The sequence below is a fragment of the Galeopterus variegatus genome, unplaced genomic scaffold (assembly GCF_000696425.1).
Source record: "Galeopterus variegatus unplaced genomic scaffold, G_variegatus-3.0.2 Scaffold1762, whole genome shotgun sequence".
NCBI classification, from domain to species: domain Eukaryota; kingdom Metazoa; phylum Chordata; class Mammalia; order Dermoptera; family Cynocephalidae; genus Galeopterus; species Galeopterus variegatus.
In genome coordinates, this window is record NW_007727873.1 from 107,905 (window position 1) to 127,852 (window position 19,948).

General features: G+C 37.1%; 1 protein-coding gene across 1 annotated transcript in view; it reads right to left on the reverse strand.

Annotated features, from left to right (window-relative positions):
• Positions 1-19,948, reverse strand: part of SLC7A11 (solute carrier family 7 (anionic amino acid transporter light chain, xc- system), member 11) — a gene marked incomplete at its 3' end in the record, with an annotated part of 64,673 nt that overhangs the window by 2,842 nt on the left and 41,883 nt on the right. Inside the window, exons 7-9 of the mRNA XM_008578817.1 lie at positions 3,515-3,638; positions 1,572-1,675; positions 693-789 (exon numbers count right to left, since the gene is read on the reverse strand). Coding sequence (XP_008577039.1) covers positions 693-789; positions 1,572-1,675; positions 3,515-3,638 — 325 coding nt within the window. The remainder of the gene's footprint in view (positions 1-692; positions 790-1,571; positions 1,676-3,514; positions 3,639-19,948) is intronic.

The window sequence follows — 19,948 nt, forward strand, 5'->3', positions numbered from 1 at the left end:
AGATTCCAGTTGAGAAAAATGCTACAAAATCGTAGGTAAAAATGAATATAACATTGCCAATAGGTATTTGAGGATTTTTACACCGTAGACAGTCTTTTGTATCCCACATTTCCCAAACTTTTTCTCTGCTTAAAGAATTCTACAACTCGAAGTGTTAGTTCTTTTCTTTCTTTCCTGTAGGGTGCTCTCAATTGTCTCACGTTTAATCACAGAATCATTGCACTGTCTAGGATTTCGTCGATTCTTTGAATGATTTTGTGTGCATTTCATTATAAAGGCCCATGATGAGACGTCTGGGTATTTTTGGACTGTAGCTTTCAGCTCCACTTTCAGTAAGTAGTTGGGACTTATTACTCTACATTCTTTTCTGTGAAGCTCTCTGTCAATGAGAGGAGCCGAGCTAAACATTTTCCTTAGTCCTCACAAAGTTCTACAAAGGTAAAAAAAAAAAAAAAAAAAAAAATGATGCAGTTATTGCCTCCACAGCATCAAATACAAATCAGAAACACTGAGTAAAGGGAGGCGATGGAAAATATCCTGCCTCCCAGATTCTACCGTGACATACTCACACATAGAACCGATTTCTCGGTGAATAAGAACATAAAGCACTATCTAAAGTCTGGTTTGAATTACTCTTTGCTAACCTGTTATTTGAGTTTATATATATAGATATACTTGTTAGTATGCATTACCAAGACAATAACAGCTGGCAGAGGAGTGTGCTTGCGGATATGAATCATGGAGAGGATTTCTGGAAGGTGACCCTCTCGAGATGCAACAAAGAATAACCTGATGGGAGAAAAATGTGATAAAATTGATAATTTCAAAGGGAAAATTCAGAAATCCGAGAGAAAACTTTCATCTTTTTCATAAAAAATGGTTTATCATTTCTTAGGTGATTACTTAGGCTTCACTTTTCTGATAAGGTAGAGAAAATCATAAGAAATCTGAATTCAAATTTTACAAAATCTGCCCACATAGTATATTATTTTTTTGAGGAGAAACAATGGCTTTATCTGACTCAGCATAGCTCTCCCTACATATAAACAGCTGATTATTTATGTATAATCTGAATTTAGTTCCAGATTCTTAGTATCATATATGTATTGTCAATAAAATACAACAAATACACATATACAGAGCATTCATATTTATTTGATTGGGTTTTAATCTTATCATATTAAAACAAAAGGGACTACTGCATCAAACCAAACAAAGGAGACACAGAGGGTGGGGTGGTGATTTCTGGAGTCTTGTACTTTACATTTTTCTTGGCACCTCTAGAGAAACAAAAGATTTTATCACCAGAAATAAAATACTGTTGTTAGACTCTGTAGACATACTATTAAAAATGCCACGGGCCTTCAGAGTGGGCTATGAGTAGACAAGCAGTGCCCTCTAATGGGCAGAATAAACTATGCTGTTGATACTCGAACCAACACTTCAATCTTGCATGTCCCTTTAAAAAAAACAGGTTTGGAAGCACTATTTCTTTTCTTCTTAAAGTTATCCTTATCGCATCCAATCTCAAAAACAGAAATGTGTTTCTGGAAATACATGAACTCACTCACCTGGAGACAGCAAACACACCACCATTCATAGAGCCAAAGCAGGAGAGGGCAACAAAGATCGGAACTGCTAATGAGAAATTTCCCAGTAGCCGCTCAGAAAAGGTCTAGTGAAAGAAAGAACAAAGCAAATTAATGCTTTGCTAGAAAGTGGAATAAAATGAAACAATTTAGGCCAAACTTGCTCTATGACTTTCTATTAGCCTGGTGATACGCGTATGTTTTGTAATCCTTCTCTTTGGGTAGGGTCAGTCTAACTCCATAGACAATAAATCATCAAGAGCAGGTACCATGGCATTGCTTGTTGCAAAACTATGGGTGAAGGTCCAAACAAGCACCTTCTCTCTACTTTCAAAAAGCAGTGATCCATTTACTGAATCTTTATCAACTATGGTATGCATTGTCTCTGACTCTGGTAAGTGGAAAAAGCTCAATTCAGAAATTCTACTTTTGGCGACAGAAATCCTGCATGATACTCTCTCTTTACCCTGGAAAGCTACATTGTTATAGTGAAGTGCAAATGTACACTGAGAAGTATCACAGATACTCGTTTCATATAGCAATCTCACTCTTAAGGGATAAATCAAATAATTGATGACTTAGTCATTTATATATGAGCATCCCTGAAAATCATTTTCCCAGAAAAATCACACTAGCTGAACCTCTGTTTATGGAGTCACTTTCTCCCACTCAGGTATGTGCCAATTCCTTCATAGTTTCCCACAAAAAGGCTAGAACACAAACACTGCACAAGTCTCTAACAAGCCAAAGAATATGTAAAAGATAAACAAAACTTCTGAAAGTTCCTTTTATGACATGGTGTGTGCAACATTACAAATTTCTATGAAGGATGTATTTTTCAAAAAAAAAAATATGTGGGGTTCTTTAGTTGTCCTTGATGCAGTTGATGCTATGTAATTAATGGACCACATTATGCCCAAAGAATAAGTGCTGCCCTTTGTCTAGGAAGATGAGACGACTGACCTGACATCAGCAAGCTTCGTACATTTAATTGTCTGGTAGGACCTACAGCAATGGGCAAAGACTTTTTTAATACAGTGAACTCGTACATAGGTTCACACAAAATGAGATAATGTATTTCCTGTGGAAGTTGCTGATATGAGGTAATACCGACTATTTTAAAAGGAATTGACACCCAGTGCTGAAGTTAACTTTTCACCCTTCATTGTTATGAGGTCATGAATGAATGTGCTCTCTTACTAGCTAAGATTTTATGCAAAATAAAAGTGTGTGTCACCGAATAACAGTCCTATAACATGATCTTTAGGGACAAAGATGGTACTGTTGTCAAATACATTTTTTAAAATACTGTAAAATTATGTGTATCTACTTCTTAGGGAGTTAAAATGCACATTAGCAACTTCAATATTCTGAACTAATACAGCAATAACATCTGTTTAACTTTGAATAACTCAGTATTTCCCAAATTTATAAATATTCCAGAACTAGTATTTGAAAGGATATACTAGAAAAATGTATATGCTCCAAATAAAAATTCTTAAGTGATATTTTGGGAAAAGAATTTTAAATTAGAATTTGAAAAGTTTATAAATAGGAAAGAATAAATTATAATTTTCGTACCCAAAAATGCATTATTTATTGTCAGTAACGGTCCACCTGTACTTAAATACATGTTGGAAGAATAATGCCTTCTACTCAATAAACTTTAACAGATTTATCAAACATGTATATGTGGAAATGTTTTACAAGGGATTAAAAATAAAAAGAAATCATATGGGATTTTAGTTTTATTAGTTAAATGGAATAGGCTAAGGTGTGCTCTAAATATTTAAAATATCCATTACCATTCAGCTCAAGAAAAGATTACTGAATTTCAAAACACTTTCTGTTGGAGGGAGCTACTATAAAATTGCATCAACTCATTAACCTAAATTCAAATTGGCATTTTCCCAACTTGGACTCACCACTGCCACTGCATTTGAAAGCAACAGCTCCTCAGCACTAATGGTGGTAAAGTAGGCCACATTTGTTAGCACATAGCCAGTGGTGACAATGACCATGGATATACAAATTGCAAGGGGGATGGTTCTGAAATGCACAAATGAATCACTCATTAGTTATCTTTTGTTAATCATTCTCTGGTACAAAGGGAAATAACAGGTTAATTCAAATGCAGAATATACAGATATCTATGATCATTATAGGCTCTATGGGGTATGTATAAATATTTCATCAGGGTGAAGTACCACACATTCCTTTGCAATTTAATAAGATCCACAGGGGCAGACACTTTATCTAGTCTACTGCTATACCCCCAGAACATATGGACCTATCCCATCCTTGTACTCCATAAATGCTATAGCAGGGTTTCTCAAACGTGAGCATGCATCAGAATTACCTGGAAGGCTTGCTGAAACAGACTGCTGAGTCTCACCCCAGAGTTTCTGATTTAGTAGGATATGCATTTCTCACAAGTTCCCAGGTGATTCTGATGCTGTAGTCCAGGAGACCACACTTTGAGAACTACTGTCCTATATACCTTTCTAATACTAATTCACAACCTTGACACCTTTCTGACACTAGTCCTTGAAACATTTCTCACATTCAGTGTTTTCCCCTTCAGTAGCTTCCATTACCAGCAAATAAGTGCAGACTTTTGGAAGCATGATGCTGGGGTATAGCTACCTTTCTAAATGATGGCAATAATAATTTTGCGTATAACACAAGAAGCACAAAAGTGTTCACAATAATGACTTTGCACTGCCCTGCTGTGAGTTCAAAGGAAGTTCAAGATCATGAGTATCTCATAAAGCAACAGCACAGATAATCCTATGAAATTAGAGGTGACATGCTGTGAAGTACAGATGACCAGGCAGTGCTGACACTATGTGGCATCAAGAAGTACCTGGCACAAATGCAATGTTATATCTTCATTTAATGCACTGGGAAAGCCAGGAAGCTACTGACCCTAATAATCTGACTCCATGTTACAGATACACATTACTTGCTTAACATAATCACCTCTTCAGATTCTTTCCACTTCAGGCAACTTAAACCTTCAACTCTCTGCACAAAGGCTGATTGTATTTTAGCCATAGTGCTTATCAGTCCTCATGGAGACTTCACCCTGCTGGGTGCCACTAAGGAAGACCTCAATATAATTTTTTTTCAAAATGAAAACACAGTTCAGAACTAGGAAGGAAAAAAAAAGGCACAGCCAGCCTCACTACCCAAGCTGGGTGTGTTTAGCACACTAAGTCCCAAATCATTATGCTGAACAGCAATATCCCCTGTTGAGAACAGGCAAACCTAGTCAGCAGCAACTGCCATTCATTATGCTGTTTGGAGCCCGACACTTCCCCTCACCCCCAAAGCCTTAAGCCTGATGGGGAAACACATTGACCTCTAAATCCTGGCATCTATTGTGGAAGTAGCGGATGTTCCCCTTCCCCAGTGTGAAGAGGGTCCTATGGAATTTCCTGTTAACACCATAACATGCATTGCTAGATGTGATTGATAAATGCTAAATTTAAGCCAAGAAAATCACTGGGCATATTCAGTTCAAAGGGGTGAATGGCATAAAGCAAATTAAAGATGAATTCTGTTTCTTTGAAAGAAATGCTATATGTAAATGCTAATGGGTAAGAAGGAGAATGTGAAGGTGCATACGCAGCTCGTCAACCACTCTCTGTATTATTGTAAATTTGAATCCTTTCAGTTTTAAAATATCCCCAAATGGGCAGTAAATTCTTTCCATGGAGGAGAGAGACAGAAAGGGAAAGACGGAGAGAAAAAGACTCCATTTCTTGTAAGCATATGATTTGGGTGTGTAAAAGTTCCATTAATAAAAAGTGAGGTGACTTATGGTTAAGTGCAGTGAAGCAGCCTAACCTGCCCAGGACAGGTAGTGCTGTCACACCATGTGATGCTGCAAAATAGCAAAGAGAAATAGTCTGAAATTTGGGACTGTGGCGCTCCCAGCATAGAATTTAGCCTCCCAGCCCAGTTCTTCCAAGTCAGCCTCTCTGCCTGTTCCCTGCCTGGACATTATGGTCTCTCTGAGGGTGGTTTTCCAAATTGATCTAAGAAGAAGAGATCCCGGAAACTCCAACTTTCTAGGTTAGTTTCACTTCTTTCTCAGTTTGTTAATAACAAAAATAACAGCAGCTGCTGCTGTCATTGGACTGCTACGTGCTCAACATTTTATTAGGCACTTTATATATTTGCCTCATTTTATTCTTGGAAAATCCTGTGAGTTAGGAACATCAGCACCATTTTAAATGCGAGCGAATGGAGCCTTCAAGAGTTTAAACAACTGTTCAAGAATACACCTCAGACTTCAGCTGCATATATACTATACCTTGAAATCAGCTATGTATAACACAAATGTATATTCTCTCTCTTTCATGTGTGTGGGTCCCTAAACTCTAACTATTAATTTTTAGGGAAATCATAGTTATTGAATATAAAGCTTATTGGAAAGCTCTTATCAAGACTGCACATTCACTGACACTGTAATTTTACATACTGTAAAGGAGAGAAAAAACTTATTTAATGATTTTTATTATTTTTCTGTGTAACATGAACTGTAATGCAAAGTGAATGCTTTCAAATAGTTTCACTCTTTAGGAAATAGATGTTTTTTTAATTATTTGTTATTTTAAAGAAGACGAAGGCTCACTTAGTAAATTTCCTTAGACAACTTTTTATAGAAAAGGGGGGAAAGTAAGCATGCTTGTCAGATAAGCTGAAATAGATTATTAAATTTTAGGGGTAAATCACAAGAGCTTAAAATATAAGACAAAAGTGAGAGAAGGTCTAATCCTGTTGCAATGGATAACATACTCGATGATTTCTCCCTAATTGCATCAGATTAAGCAATGGGAATTGGATGGGGCATGGCAAAAAAGCTACTAGCTTCTGTCCTTAGGTTCCATGTCATTTTGACAAAGGGAAGGGGTTGGGAAGTTCTCTCAGCTGCCTTGGCATAAACAGTCATCATTTACAGAAGAAAGAAGTTGACTTGTTCAGAAGGGGTTTGTACCATGTGGTTAACTCCTGGGTTTCAAGCATCGAAGAATAAGAGCCACTGGGTGAGCTGATAAACGCTATTAGGCCATGCCAGAGCAATCTTTCTGGAGGCTTTAGATGCAGAGGGCAGATAAGAACACTTACCAACCCAAGATTAAGGCAAATGGCACATGATAACAAAAGGAATTAGAGGAAGGAACTAGTAGGCCACTAATATTTCAAAGGCTCTGTGCTATTGTGAGGTATCCACCAATTTTAAATGCAGCAAAAACATTTCCTTAACATGAATAAAAATGACTCACACCTGTGAGTTCTCCTCTTTCTCAATGTTTGTACATGTTTGTTGTTACTAACAAAACACAATATTAAAAAGAGTTACTTAATCCTTAAGAGTTTTGTCATTATGTATGTTCGTTTCAATAGGCATTAAGTGTGTAAGTCTAATATTTTATTAGTTGCAAATGGTCTTCAATTAAAAAAGTCTTTCTTTCTTATAGTCATATTTTAAGTTGGTACCTATAACCAGTCTATGTTGCACATGGCTAAATATTTGTTTTACTTGAAATTATTAAATGGAAGTCTCTGAAACATCTGCTTAGAAGCACTTTCATTCTAAGAGGTAAACCTCCAGGGATCCAAATGGCCCCAATAGTGGTGGTACGTGGTTTATGTTTGTATTATCTACAAAGACTGGCAAATACATTTTATTTTATCTTCGAAAACATGCATGTCATTTCAAATCATCTGTGGAATGAAATAGAATATGAACAAGTAACAAAATTCCCAACAACACATTTGAAATAGGAGGTAATATTCCCATTTTTTTAAAATTTAATTTAATTTTATCAATATACAATGTGTTTGATTTTTGTGTCCCTTTACCAAATCTTTCCCCCCTGCTCCCTCTCCCTATTCCCACCCATCAACATTATATCTGTTTGCTTGTCTTAACAACTTCAAGGAATTATGATTGTTGTGTCTTCTTCCTGCCACCCCCCCCCCGTTTGTCTGTGTATTTATTTATTTATTTTTAGCTCCTACAAATATAGCCAAGAGTTGGAACCAGCTCAAATATCCATCATCAGATGAGTGGATACGGAAAATGTGGTATATCTACACAATGGAATATTACTCTGCTATAAAAAAGAATGAAATACTACCATTTGCACCAACATGGATGGAATTAGAATAAATTACATTAAGTGATATGTCAGGTACAGAAAGAAAAATACCACATGTTCTCACTTATTTGTGGGAGCTAAAAATATCCCCATTTTTTAAACAAGGAAACCAAGGCTCACAGAGGTTAAGTGACATGACCAAGGTCACAAGTAGTAAGTGAGAGGATTGGAACTAGGACCCAGACCTTCCAGCTCTAAGTTCTACACACATTATACATTTCATCACGATATCATGACTGTTTTATATGTACTCTAACCCTAGGTACAAGGTCCCTAGCATCCATACATGCTGACAAACATGTATTATATTTTATATAATTGATGCAAATATCATAAGGCCAGTTGTTACAGAGTGACACATTTTAAGCCATGTATCTTTCTATGGATCTAATAGTCACCAAAAATAAATTTGCACATAATACAGCATGAGACAAATTTTTGATATGCTTTGTCACTCTATGATAGAGCATCAGAAATTGTTCCCGATGCTAAAAATGATCCTTGCTATGTTCTAGAACCTTCTAAAAGAAGTGGTTGATGCTATAAATTTTCTATTTAAAGATCATTATTATTTTAACACATGTTTGGCATTCAGGAAAAAGGAGGAAGAAAAAAAGGAAGGATTAAGAAGGACAAGAAAATGGCAAATTTCTTAATATGTAAGCTGCAAAAAATGAAAGAAAAAATGGGAGGTATTCTGGGAATTTTTTTATTCTATTGGTAATGTAATGTTTTTATATAATTGAAACAAAACCGTGACATCTCAACATAAAGTATTTATAATCATATCAAGGACCTTCTGATTGCAAGTATTTATTTTAGAATCACATTTGTTTCACATTTTCTTAAGAGTGACCCTGTAGAGACTTTGAAAGCTTTTCTGTAGATCTGACCCCAAAAGTGACTATGACTCAAAAATCTCTTACCACTCTTATCCACCAATTTCCTTTTTACAAAAATACCTGTTTATATTATTACCACAGCTGTTTTATTTCACCCTTGAAACTTCAGTCACGTGTTACAGACCAAAAAAAAATGAGTGAATAGAAAAGCTATTCATATTTTTCATTCACATGATTTTTCTTCCATACATCTTTACATACTTTCCCTGACTCCTGCTCATACCAAATTCTCCAGAGACCCCTAGACATGAAATTGTCCTACCTGGCTATGCGATTTCTGACATTTCTACTAGGGATTGAATTACAAGTGTTCTTGACAGATTTTCCAGTCTTAAAAAAATTAGACTACAAATTACCAGAATCATACGAATTGTCCTACCTGGCTATGCGATTTCTGACATTTCTACTAGGGATTGAATTACAAGTAAGTGTTCTTGACAGATTTTCCAGTCTTAAAAAAATTAGACTACAAATTACCAGAATCATACAAATTTCTTTGTGTGTTTTCAGTGATTTTGCCTCATTGTCATTTAGTGTTACGGTTATAGTTATCCACTGTGAGTGGGGATTGAGCTATTAAAAACATTATAAAAGTGCATTTGAGGAGACATAGCAAGTAGCTGGGGGGAACGCATTGGTTGTCAGTGAAAGAAAAAATGTAGCAAAAGAAAGAAAACATTTAATAAACCTATTTGTGAACATTCTTAAAGGACCCTCATTCATGTGCTTGCATAATGACAATTCTGGGCCAAGACTGAGTACAGTGATGTGACGAGCATTGTTAGCTGAACGTACACAGTGATCCCACTAGTTTTAGCACTAAACACCTGCCCTTCGCTTCTTACTTAACCATGGCAAAGCTGCCGGTGTTTTTACTGGGACATTTTAAATTTCAATAGCACTGATGTCTAATCTAAATCTCACCATTCTCCATTGTGTACAGATGAAGAATTCTTTAAACAAAAAAGAGGAGACAGAGAGACCTGTAGGGAGATGTAAGACCTGAACAGACAGATTAAAAGACTGCTGGGCTGAAGGAGGCTCATGAAAAAAAGGAGGAAGAAAAGTGCAGCAAAACCACATAGAAAAATGGCTGAAAGGATCATTTTTAGCCAAAATCACATAGAAAAATGAACTAAAATGGAAACTTACAACTTAGAAACATGGGGTAATAAGCAATCAGAAACATAAATACAAGCATTTTTATCTTTTAAATAGTTTCTTATCCTACTGTTAGAATATATTCATGACCAAATAAAATTATTCAGCAAAATGTAGCTTAAGAGTAAATTTTTATTTGCTTGCATTTCATTCAAACTAAAAAATTTGCATTGTCTGCATCTCATTTTTTCACATTTTTAAAAATTTAGAATGTGTCTTCCAGATATGTTACAGTTATCCATACTTATCATGGATAAATACAAACATATTTGTAGGCAAATTTCTAGTGCATAAAAACAAAATTTGTTTTTATGTAAAATGCTAGGAATTAAATAACTAAGAAGACAAAATATTTTAATAGTAATAAATTAGACTTCACACTAATGCTCAGTTCTTATTCTTGTATGTTGCTTATATATCTTTTAAAATTTTGTTATTTTCTGGCTTCCAGTCAAGATGGTGGAATAGATGGTCCCCGGCGTCACTCTCTCCTACCAATCAACCAATTTACAACTACCGAAAAGCAACAACTGCCAAGCTGGGGCAGCTAGAGCTCAGGGGAAGAGGAGGAGAGATCTACTGAGTGCATGAAGGCAGGAGAAGCCACGATTAGAGAAAGAAAGAACCACTCTGACCATTTTGAGCCCCATCTGCTTCAAGGCTGGAGCTGCTGAGTGCACAGAGCAAGAGCTGGCAAAAGAAGTAATTGTGCCCTCTGTATAAAGTTACTTGGAGGTAGCAGGGGAGAAGAGGGGCTTGGTGGTCCCAGTCCAGCAAAACCACTAATATGGCTCCTGTAAACCCACATAGGAGCACGGTGCCACAGAGAGCTGGAAAAAGGAGCCACTCAGAGGCCAGTGAGTCATCACAAGGGACCAGTGCATGGTCCGTCCCATAGGAAGTATTTGAAGTACAGGGGGTGGGGGAGAAGGGCCCACTGGGGAACATTGGGGCACAGCACAGACAGCTGATCTGCCCCCCAATCAGTGCAGGACCACTCAGTGAAGGCTGATCAGGAGTACAGAACTGCAGGGTGCAGTGTGCTGAGGTGACTCAGGCCCAGACCAGTTTCTATACAACCCAGGTGAACAGGACCTCACAGGACCCAGAAGTACACAGAAGGTCAACAATTAAAATCAGGAGTACAGAACTGCAGGGTGCAGTTTGCTGAGGTGACTCAGGCCCAGACCAGTTTCTATACAACCCAGGTGAACAGGACCTCACAGGACCCAGAAGTACACAGAAGGTCAACAATTAAAATCAGGAGTACAGAACTGCAGGGTGCAGTTTGCTGAGGTGACTCAGGCCCAGACCAGTTTCTATACAACCCAGGTGAACAGGACCTCACAGGACCCAGAAGTACACAGAAGGTCAACAATTAAACAAAGCAGCAATTTAGCTCAACCACAGGGCTCAAGTGCTGGTCTCCACAGGAAGTTCCCCAATTTTAGAAGTAAACAAAGGATAACAAATTAGTTCCAGTGCAGAGTTTAAGTGGTGGGAACAGCTAATAATCTAACACAGAACTGAAAGAAAAAACAAAAACCCACAGATCAGAGACAAAGTTTGCTATTCATTAGTAAAGGTCTACCACCACCAAAGAACACCTATAAACCTACAAGGACCAAAAGCCCCTCAGGCTCTCAAGCCAGGGAGTGGGCAGGGCCATGGTCTCACTCATGCCCTTCCGACAACAATATCCAGCCCAGCAACAACCACCAGGCCACTCCTGGAAGCACTCCAGGCTCCAGAGCTGGGGCAGTGGGGGCCAAGGGTCTCAGTCACACACCCCCAACATCTGCAGCCAGCCCAGTGGTGACCACCAAGCTGCCCCCAGAAGTGCCCACTGCTCCCAAGCTGGGGTGATGGGAGGCTGAGGGCCTCAGCCACACACCCCCGACATCCTCACCAAGCCCAGTGGTGACCACCAAGCTGCCACTGGAAATGCCCCGGGCTCCTGAGCCAGGGTGATGGGGGTCCAAGAGCCTCAGCCACACCCCCCCAACATCAGCAACCAGTCCAGCAACGCCCATGGAGCCACCACCAAAAAAACTCTGGGCTCCCAAACCAGGATGGTGGGGGACCCAGGGCTTCAGTCACACCCCCCTGACATCTGCATCCAGCCCAACAATGACTGAGCTACTGGCCCATGGAGCCACCACCAAAAAAACTCTGGGCTCCCAAACCAGGATGGTGGGGGGCCCAGGGCTTCAGTCACACCCCCCTGACATCTGCATCCAGCCCAACAATGACTGAGCTACTGCTGGAAGCCACCTGGTCTCCCCTGCCGGAATGAGGGGAGTGCCACGGGCCTCAACCATGCCCCTCTCTTTCCTCCTCCTCCCACCCTATTACCTTCCCCCCTTCTTCTCTCCACTCTCCCCAACTGCTCCGCAACATCTTAGAATGTAAAATAAAAGTAATATTAATAAATAAATACTTTTTTAAAGTTATTATTTCCCTCAGGATTTGGTCTAAAAAACAGTAAGATAATGCAACCTGTCAGTGAACCATTTATTATAACAGTGTTGCTGAGATTCAGATTTATGGCTGAGATAACTAATTATCCACCAAAAATTTGTGTTCCTATTTCCAAAATGTAAGTTACTCCTGGGAAGTGAGCACCAAAATGGAGACCACCTTTCCAGACTCTCTTGTATCTAGGTGCAGACCGTGACCTGCTCTTGCTAACAGAATGCGAGTGGATGTGTCCATTGAAAGCCAAGGTGGTTGAGAAGTGGGTTGCTTTGTCACTTCCTTTCTCTGACAGGGGGCTAGTTGCAAAGGACCTACAGTATGACAAAGCCACATCATGGAAGGAATCTAGGTCACAGGACAACATGTGGAAAAAAGCCTCTCAGCCAGCCACAAACATCAACAATGAACTGTTACATGACTTAAAAAATAAACATCTGGTTATATAAGGCTGTTTAAATTTTCTGGTCTATTTGTCGTGGCAGCTAGAATTACCCCCAACTAATAAACAAATGGAGGGCTCCATTATAACGAGACTTCTTTTGCAGCTTTTAGTTAATTAGTCCATATAAGATATAAAATGGGTCCTCATTAAATTTTATTCTATAGTATATTATTTGTTTCATAAAAGACCAGTATATAATATAAAACTCTTAAAATAATGTCCCAAATGACAATATCAAATAAATACTTTTTTACTCATTTTTTTAAAAAGCTAGGATAGAGAAAAAAATAACTATTATTCAAAATTTTCAGAAACAAAGATACACCCCATTGTTCAGTATTTTGAAATATAAAACCTCTTGCTCTTCTGAAAATTGTCACCAATCCAACAAAGATCAAAGCACAATTGCCCCTTGTTTTGCCCAAGGACACATAATAAGACAAGCGGTGTTAAATAAATATATTCTTATGCTAAGAACAAGACAACCTAAAATAAATATACCCACTTTGGCATGGTAAATGGGAATTAGAGTGGAAATTCCCTCAGGCTGTCAACACATGTTTTAGAAGGAACTGATAACACTTACACTATACACACATAAACCAGGTCCAGTAACATTTCTCACAGCTGCATGATAAGAAATAGAACAGGCAAACAGATAGACACTCAATCATGATGAATGAACTGCTGCTTCTACCACCAAAAATTGACCCCAAAAATGGCAAATCTCATTAACAGTAATCATTATACTTTGATATCTGGTGGTGAGGTAGACAACTGGCTTCCACTTTAGGTGCTCAGGGAATCAAAATAGAAGGTGGACAATGGGTAGGATTACAGACTACCCTGTTGTCACTTACTTCAACCAGATAAGTCCTTTTTCACTAGTTTTACATTTTGTTGTTCTATCAAACAAAAGATGTGTTCCACTGCTTTAAGACAGTTTTAAAATAACTACTCTAGATGCTACAAGTCATGTCTTTAGATCACTTTTTGGACCCAATATTGGCTTCCTAAAGTAAAGTTTAAAAAATATATAAATTGGCTTTGTAAAGTGTCTATATATGAATGATTATAATAGGTGTGTGTATATATATCTGACCCTATAAAGTTGAAAATAATTTTTTTCTCAACAAATCTCTATTCATGCTCCTAAGGCAATTGAGGGGATAATGACTTTAGAAATAAAGCTAATTTTATTAGAAAAAGTATAAAGTTGATAGGGGAGCCAATAGGTCTGGCTTGGCTTCAAAGTGGTAAAATCCACACAGCAGGACCATGGAGGACATGACACAGCAGCTTAATGGAGCAGAGGGAAAGGTGGGGAAGAGAAAAAAATAAAGTTGATGGACTAAGCACCCTGCCGGTTTAGAGAGATAATATGTCATTGTCAAGAAAGTGATGATGAAGACTCCTGGTTGGAACAGTTGGCAGCTCCCTGAAAAGGTCACTGAGGCCCACAGAATGGCAGAACCTCCTGCAAGCCCTTCCTCTCCTCTCCTCAGGCCGTCCATTTATAAAGATTTATTTTCCCAGTAGAAATGGAAATGTTGGGATCTTTTATCTTTTAGCTCAAAAGTTAAACCTTTTGAAAAATAAGCTTTTGTGCATTCATTTTATATTTGCTAACGCCTTTTCCTAGACTACAGAGATTCACAGGCGAACCTCTCTCTAGGGATAATTTTTCAAGTCAAGCACACCGTCCAATGGCCCAGGGACTATCTGCCCAAGGGAAACAGAGGTGGTGCACATGTTCATTCATCTCCCAATACCTGTCTCTTCCATAGTTTCTCTCAGATCCATTCCCCCAATTCCTATAATCAAGAAACACTTGTCAAGCACACCGTCCAATGGCCCAGGGACTATCTGCCCAAGGGAAACAGAGGTGGTGCACATGTTCATTCATCTCCCAATTCCTGTCTCTTCCATAGTTTCTCTCAGATCCATTCCCCCAATTCCTATAATCAAGAAACACTTCTATATATACTATCCCAAATGTAAATTGTCCTTTGGCAACGTCTTTTCTCTGGAGTTTTGCTTTTGATATTTGTTTTAACTTGATTTTATGGACTTATTATAAAGCCTCTGAACTCCAATCTGAAGGCTAGATCTAGTCATGACCCCCTCATTAGCCAAAACACAGGAGATTACTGGCTCTCTCTGAGCTTACACTTCCTCATCAGTTGAAAAGGATGTTGAATTAATAAAATCTAAAGTCCATTCCCTTAAAAGCTCATTATTTGATAATTTTAGAAAATAAAGCTAATCCATAAAGATTTTTAACGGAATTTTTTAAAAATTCTCTTAAGCACTTGCTTGTGTACCAGTGCATCCTGAGCAATTTTTTTGCCTTTGCTTTGTATTGTCAATCAGAGGAGAGAACAGGATACCAACTTTACAATTTCTTCTCCTGTGTTCTGCAGACATGATTCTGTCCTCAAGCAGGAATACAGAACATCAAAGCGCCTTCCATCATTACAACTTCAAAGTGTCAGCCTGGCTGAAAAAACTGATCATTACAGAAGATCATTTAAAGGATAAGCGGTCTGTCCACTCTTCTGCATTCTAACAAGACTGGTCAGTCCTCTGGAAGGCCACATATATCAACCACATTATCAGAGGCATTCGTGGGATGTCTTCATATGTCACTATATCTTATACCTTTAGCTTTTACCAAAACCTTATTGCAGAAAAAAATATTTTTTAGGTCATCTGAATTTCAGAAGGGCATTTGCAGTAATATTATTAATGATATTGTCAATTGCACAATCGACATTCCTTATAAAGAGTTCATTCATCTAACCAATGTTTCTCAAATGTCTTCGGTATGCTAGATGTGATTATAAGTAAAGAGACAAAGACATCAACCACATAAAAAATTCATCCTCTCATGGAATCCAAAATTCAAACAGGGCAAGACATGGAGGGCACTCTCCCTGGAATCCTCCTAGATCCTCACATGGTTGGCCCATTCTTGTCAGTCTCAGATCACAGTCTCCCCCTCAGAGAAATCTTCCCTCCTTGTTCTAAGTAGGCCTCCCACCCCAGTACTCTCCATTTCTACTGTTTTTAATATGAGGAAAAAGACTTGTAATAGTAGATAGACACTCAATCATGATGAATGAACTGCTGCTTCATCAGAGAAATCTTCCCTCCTTGTTCTAAGTAGGCCTCCCACCCCAGTACTCTCCATTTCTACTGTTTTTAATATGAGGAAAAAGACTTGTAATAGTTTTTTTGAATATCTTATTTATGTATTCATACTCAACAAATTCTACAAAGACATTAAGACTGCTCACTGAGCAATATAAAGCACCCTAAAGTAATTCCTCTAAATCTCTATTGCAAACATTTTTGAGATGAGTGGTCAGCACTGTTTGTCATCCTCTAAAATAACTCTGCTTTTTATGTCGATTGTAACCACATAAGGAAAGGATTTCTGGCCTCCCTGGCCTTGATTATTTCTATTTTGTTTGCTTGTTTGTTTGTTTGTTTGTCTGTTTACTTTTTATCAACCTTTTCTTCCAGGTCATCTCCTAAAAGATATGACTCATTAAAACAGGGAGAGATGATAAGTACTTTGGAAGATACAATTTAGGATTAAAAAATCAAACAATTAAAATTAAATCTCATTTCCAATAGTGATGGGAAGACACAAAACTTATCAAATTGAAATTACTTCAACCTAACTGTTATCATTTTGAATCTTCCTTTTTCAGTTTTACAGCAATGAGATAAATCTGTAAAAAACTCCCAACAGAAGACTTTAAAAAACTAAATGGAAGCAGTGACAAGAAGGAAAAAAAAAAAAGGAAAGTTAAGAGGCAGCTTTAACAGAGAAAGGAAATATTTATTCTACCAAATCTTCATGTGAATTGTAAATTATTAAATCTCTGGGAGCACCTGATTTATGAACAGGATAACATTGCCCCTAGCCAAAATCATTTTTAATAAAAAGCAAGAAACCTCCTGAAGTTCATCTCAGATTTAATATCAAACACAGCAGCCACACATGAACATTTCTCCATAAAACACGAAAACAGCATGGTGCGATCAGCTGGCAGCCATCAGTGGGGAGTCGGGTACAAACAAACAGGGTAAGGGAGCCATGGAATGGATCAAGTCAGACAAATCGAGAGGAACCAGCCTGTAAAAAAGAACCACAGACTGAAATGATGTCAACACTAAGAAGGGGAAGGGCCGCAAGGAGGGCGCGTTTCTCCATATACTCCAGAAGCTACTTCACGCTCCCCGCCAAGGGACTGAACTTTCTTAGTGACTACTGGATTTGAAGGAGCAACACAGTTGTACTTTGTGTTAATTTTTTATGCGTAATTTAGAACATACCAAATGATGTGGAACCATCATGGGAAAACAAAGGGTAGTAATGAAATAAGCTAATATTGCCATTCTCGTTTTGTAATAAAAGTGACAAACATCTAAGAAATTCACAAATATATAATTCAAATGTTTTACTACAGATATTTGGTTCAAATAGAAGATGTGAAGGAAGAAAGGTACCATATTCTTTCTAGTGTACATTGCTTAGGAACTGTACCATTTTTGCAATATATGTAGTAAAGGATTATTTTTCAGGATTATAAATCCAACTACTGTGTAGTTGAATACATATATAATAATTGAATTTATGAATGTTGAATCCTTTAAAGGGCAGTTTCAACAATTACAAGGATCATAAAAAATATTTTTTGCATGTTTCCATTGATAATTCCATTAATATTTGTCATTTGTTATTTTGTTAAAAAAACTTTCTGAAAAACAGGAATTTGTTTTAAAAAGTTGCCCTACTATTAGGGTTCAGGGGGTAAAAACAACCAAAAGGAAAAAAGAGAGAGACTAATGTCATTAGCAGGTACTTTAGAAGTTACTTTTAATTAGCTAACATTTTTTTAATCTTAAAGAAGGAAAAAAGCCAAGTTAATGATTAACTTTAGTACACAGGAAAATAAATTTCTGGACTATAAAGTACCCAGAAATACATACAGAGTATATCTTCATATTTTACAGAGTTTATTATAAGAGATAACATTACTAAGATAATTTGAAAAGCCAAGCTTTAAATTTTAAAGCACTGTACAGATTCTCTTCATATGCATGAGAAGCTGAGTAGAAACTGCCTCCATGTAAATATGTTACATTCAATGTCAATTTATTCAGAGAAAAAGAGTGATAACTGAGGCCACCTTTCCCTCCAGATAAAAAAATATATATAAATTTGTAATAATAAAATTGTGTAGTAATTGGCTGATATATTAAAAGAAAGATAAGTGGAGTTAAATAGATTACCATGAAATACAACTTAGTATATAACATAAAAACTTAATATATAATATGATAAGTATCATAATTTACTATGTAAGTATCAGAAACTAAGTATCATAAACTAAGTGGTAATATGACTGTTGAATAATGCTGGGATATTGGGAAATTTGGGGGAAAATCAAGAGTCTACATTTTATCATGCTAAAAAACAATTCATTCTAGATAAGGTAAAGAGTTGAATGTAGAAAAAGAAACCAGGAAAAATAGACAAAGAGAATATGTGGGTGATATTTAAATAATCTAGGAATGCAGAAAAATTTATAACCGAAAGAGCAATATACAGAAATAAAAAATGATTACTATATTTAATCACAAATTCAAAGTTCTATAACCTGAAATCATAAAGAAAATTAAGTGATGTAAAAAAACTGGGACAAACTTTTTGTGAACAACATAAGAGATAGAGAATTAATACCAATAATATACAAAGAATTCTGTTGGATCACCAATATTTGTGCTCCAAAATGGCAAACATATGTAGCTACTCCAGATGGAGGAAGTATTAAGCCCCACTGATGATCAAATATACGCAATTTAAAACAATGAAGTGTAATTTTTGCTTTTCAATTAGCAAAGATTTTTGTAAATAATGATACCCAATACTGGCTAAGTATTCTAAACTACTGTCATTGGGAGAGAAAATTGATATATCCACTTTGGAAAGCAACTTGGTAATACAAAAAGAAATTTTTTTTAAAAGTCCATTGCCTTTGGCACAGTAACTTCCAGTAATCTATCCTAAGAGAATAACTGGGTATGTAAAGATTTATATATGAAATGAATAATCCAGCATTATCACATTAAGAAAAATTGCAAATGTTTTCAATGCCTAACGGGAAAATTAGTACATATTGGTACCCCTACCCATAGAAATATTATACCAACATTAAATATGGTATTTACTAAAATTATAGTGATATAGGAAAATCTAACAAAATGAGATGAAATGAAAAAAAGCAGGACAGATTCTAGATATAGAAAAAGCTGGAGTTAAGCTTGAGATGCAGCAAACCTAAATGACAGGGCACACTTCCAGGTACCCTCCAGCTGCTGAGGATACGGCAGTAGAGACACAGACAAGGCCCTGGCCCTGGAGAAACAGACCATAAACAAACAAGTATACAATAGAAAAAGCTGGAGTTAAGCTTGAGATGCAGCAAACCTAAATGACAGGGCACACTTCCAGGTACCCTCCAGCTGCTGAGGATACAGCAGTAGAGACACAGACAAGGCCCTGGCCCTGGAGAAACAGACCATAAACAAACAAGTATACACATAATATAATGCCAAAGTTACAAAGACAAATGCATATGTTCATTTATCTCAAGCAATATAATGTAATACATATATGCACGTATACATACACACAGAGAGGAAGAAACAAAATAGCAAAATAATAACAGTGAACACTTATTTGATGTGATTAAGAGATTATAGGAGATCTTAAATTTCTTCTGCATAATTTGTTGGCATTCTAAAATCTGGTCATCTACCATTATTAAAGGAAAGGATATATATATACACACATATATATAGTTATTGAAAATACTATGAAAATTATAAAGCTTTTCTGTGACTTTTTTGGTAGGAACAGAACATATAGAAAATTTTCTTTCTGTCAGTTAACTAAACAGATCATTTGACCAGAACTAATAGATGGAGATTTGTGTTTCAGCCATTTAAAAATGCAATAAAGATATGTCCATTAGGAGAAATACGGACACAGGCTAACCAGGATATCCCGTGCTTCTCGGGTACCCAAACAGATGAGAGCAGCAGAGGTGGCAGGGTTAAGAGGGAAGGGAATTCCCGCCCCGATGTCGCTACAGTAATGGCAACAACAGGAGCAATGTTAACACC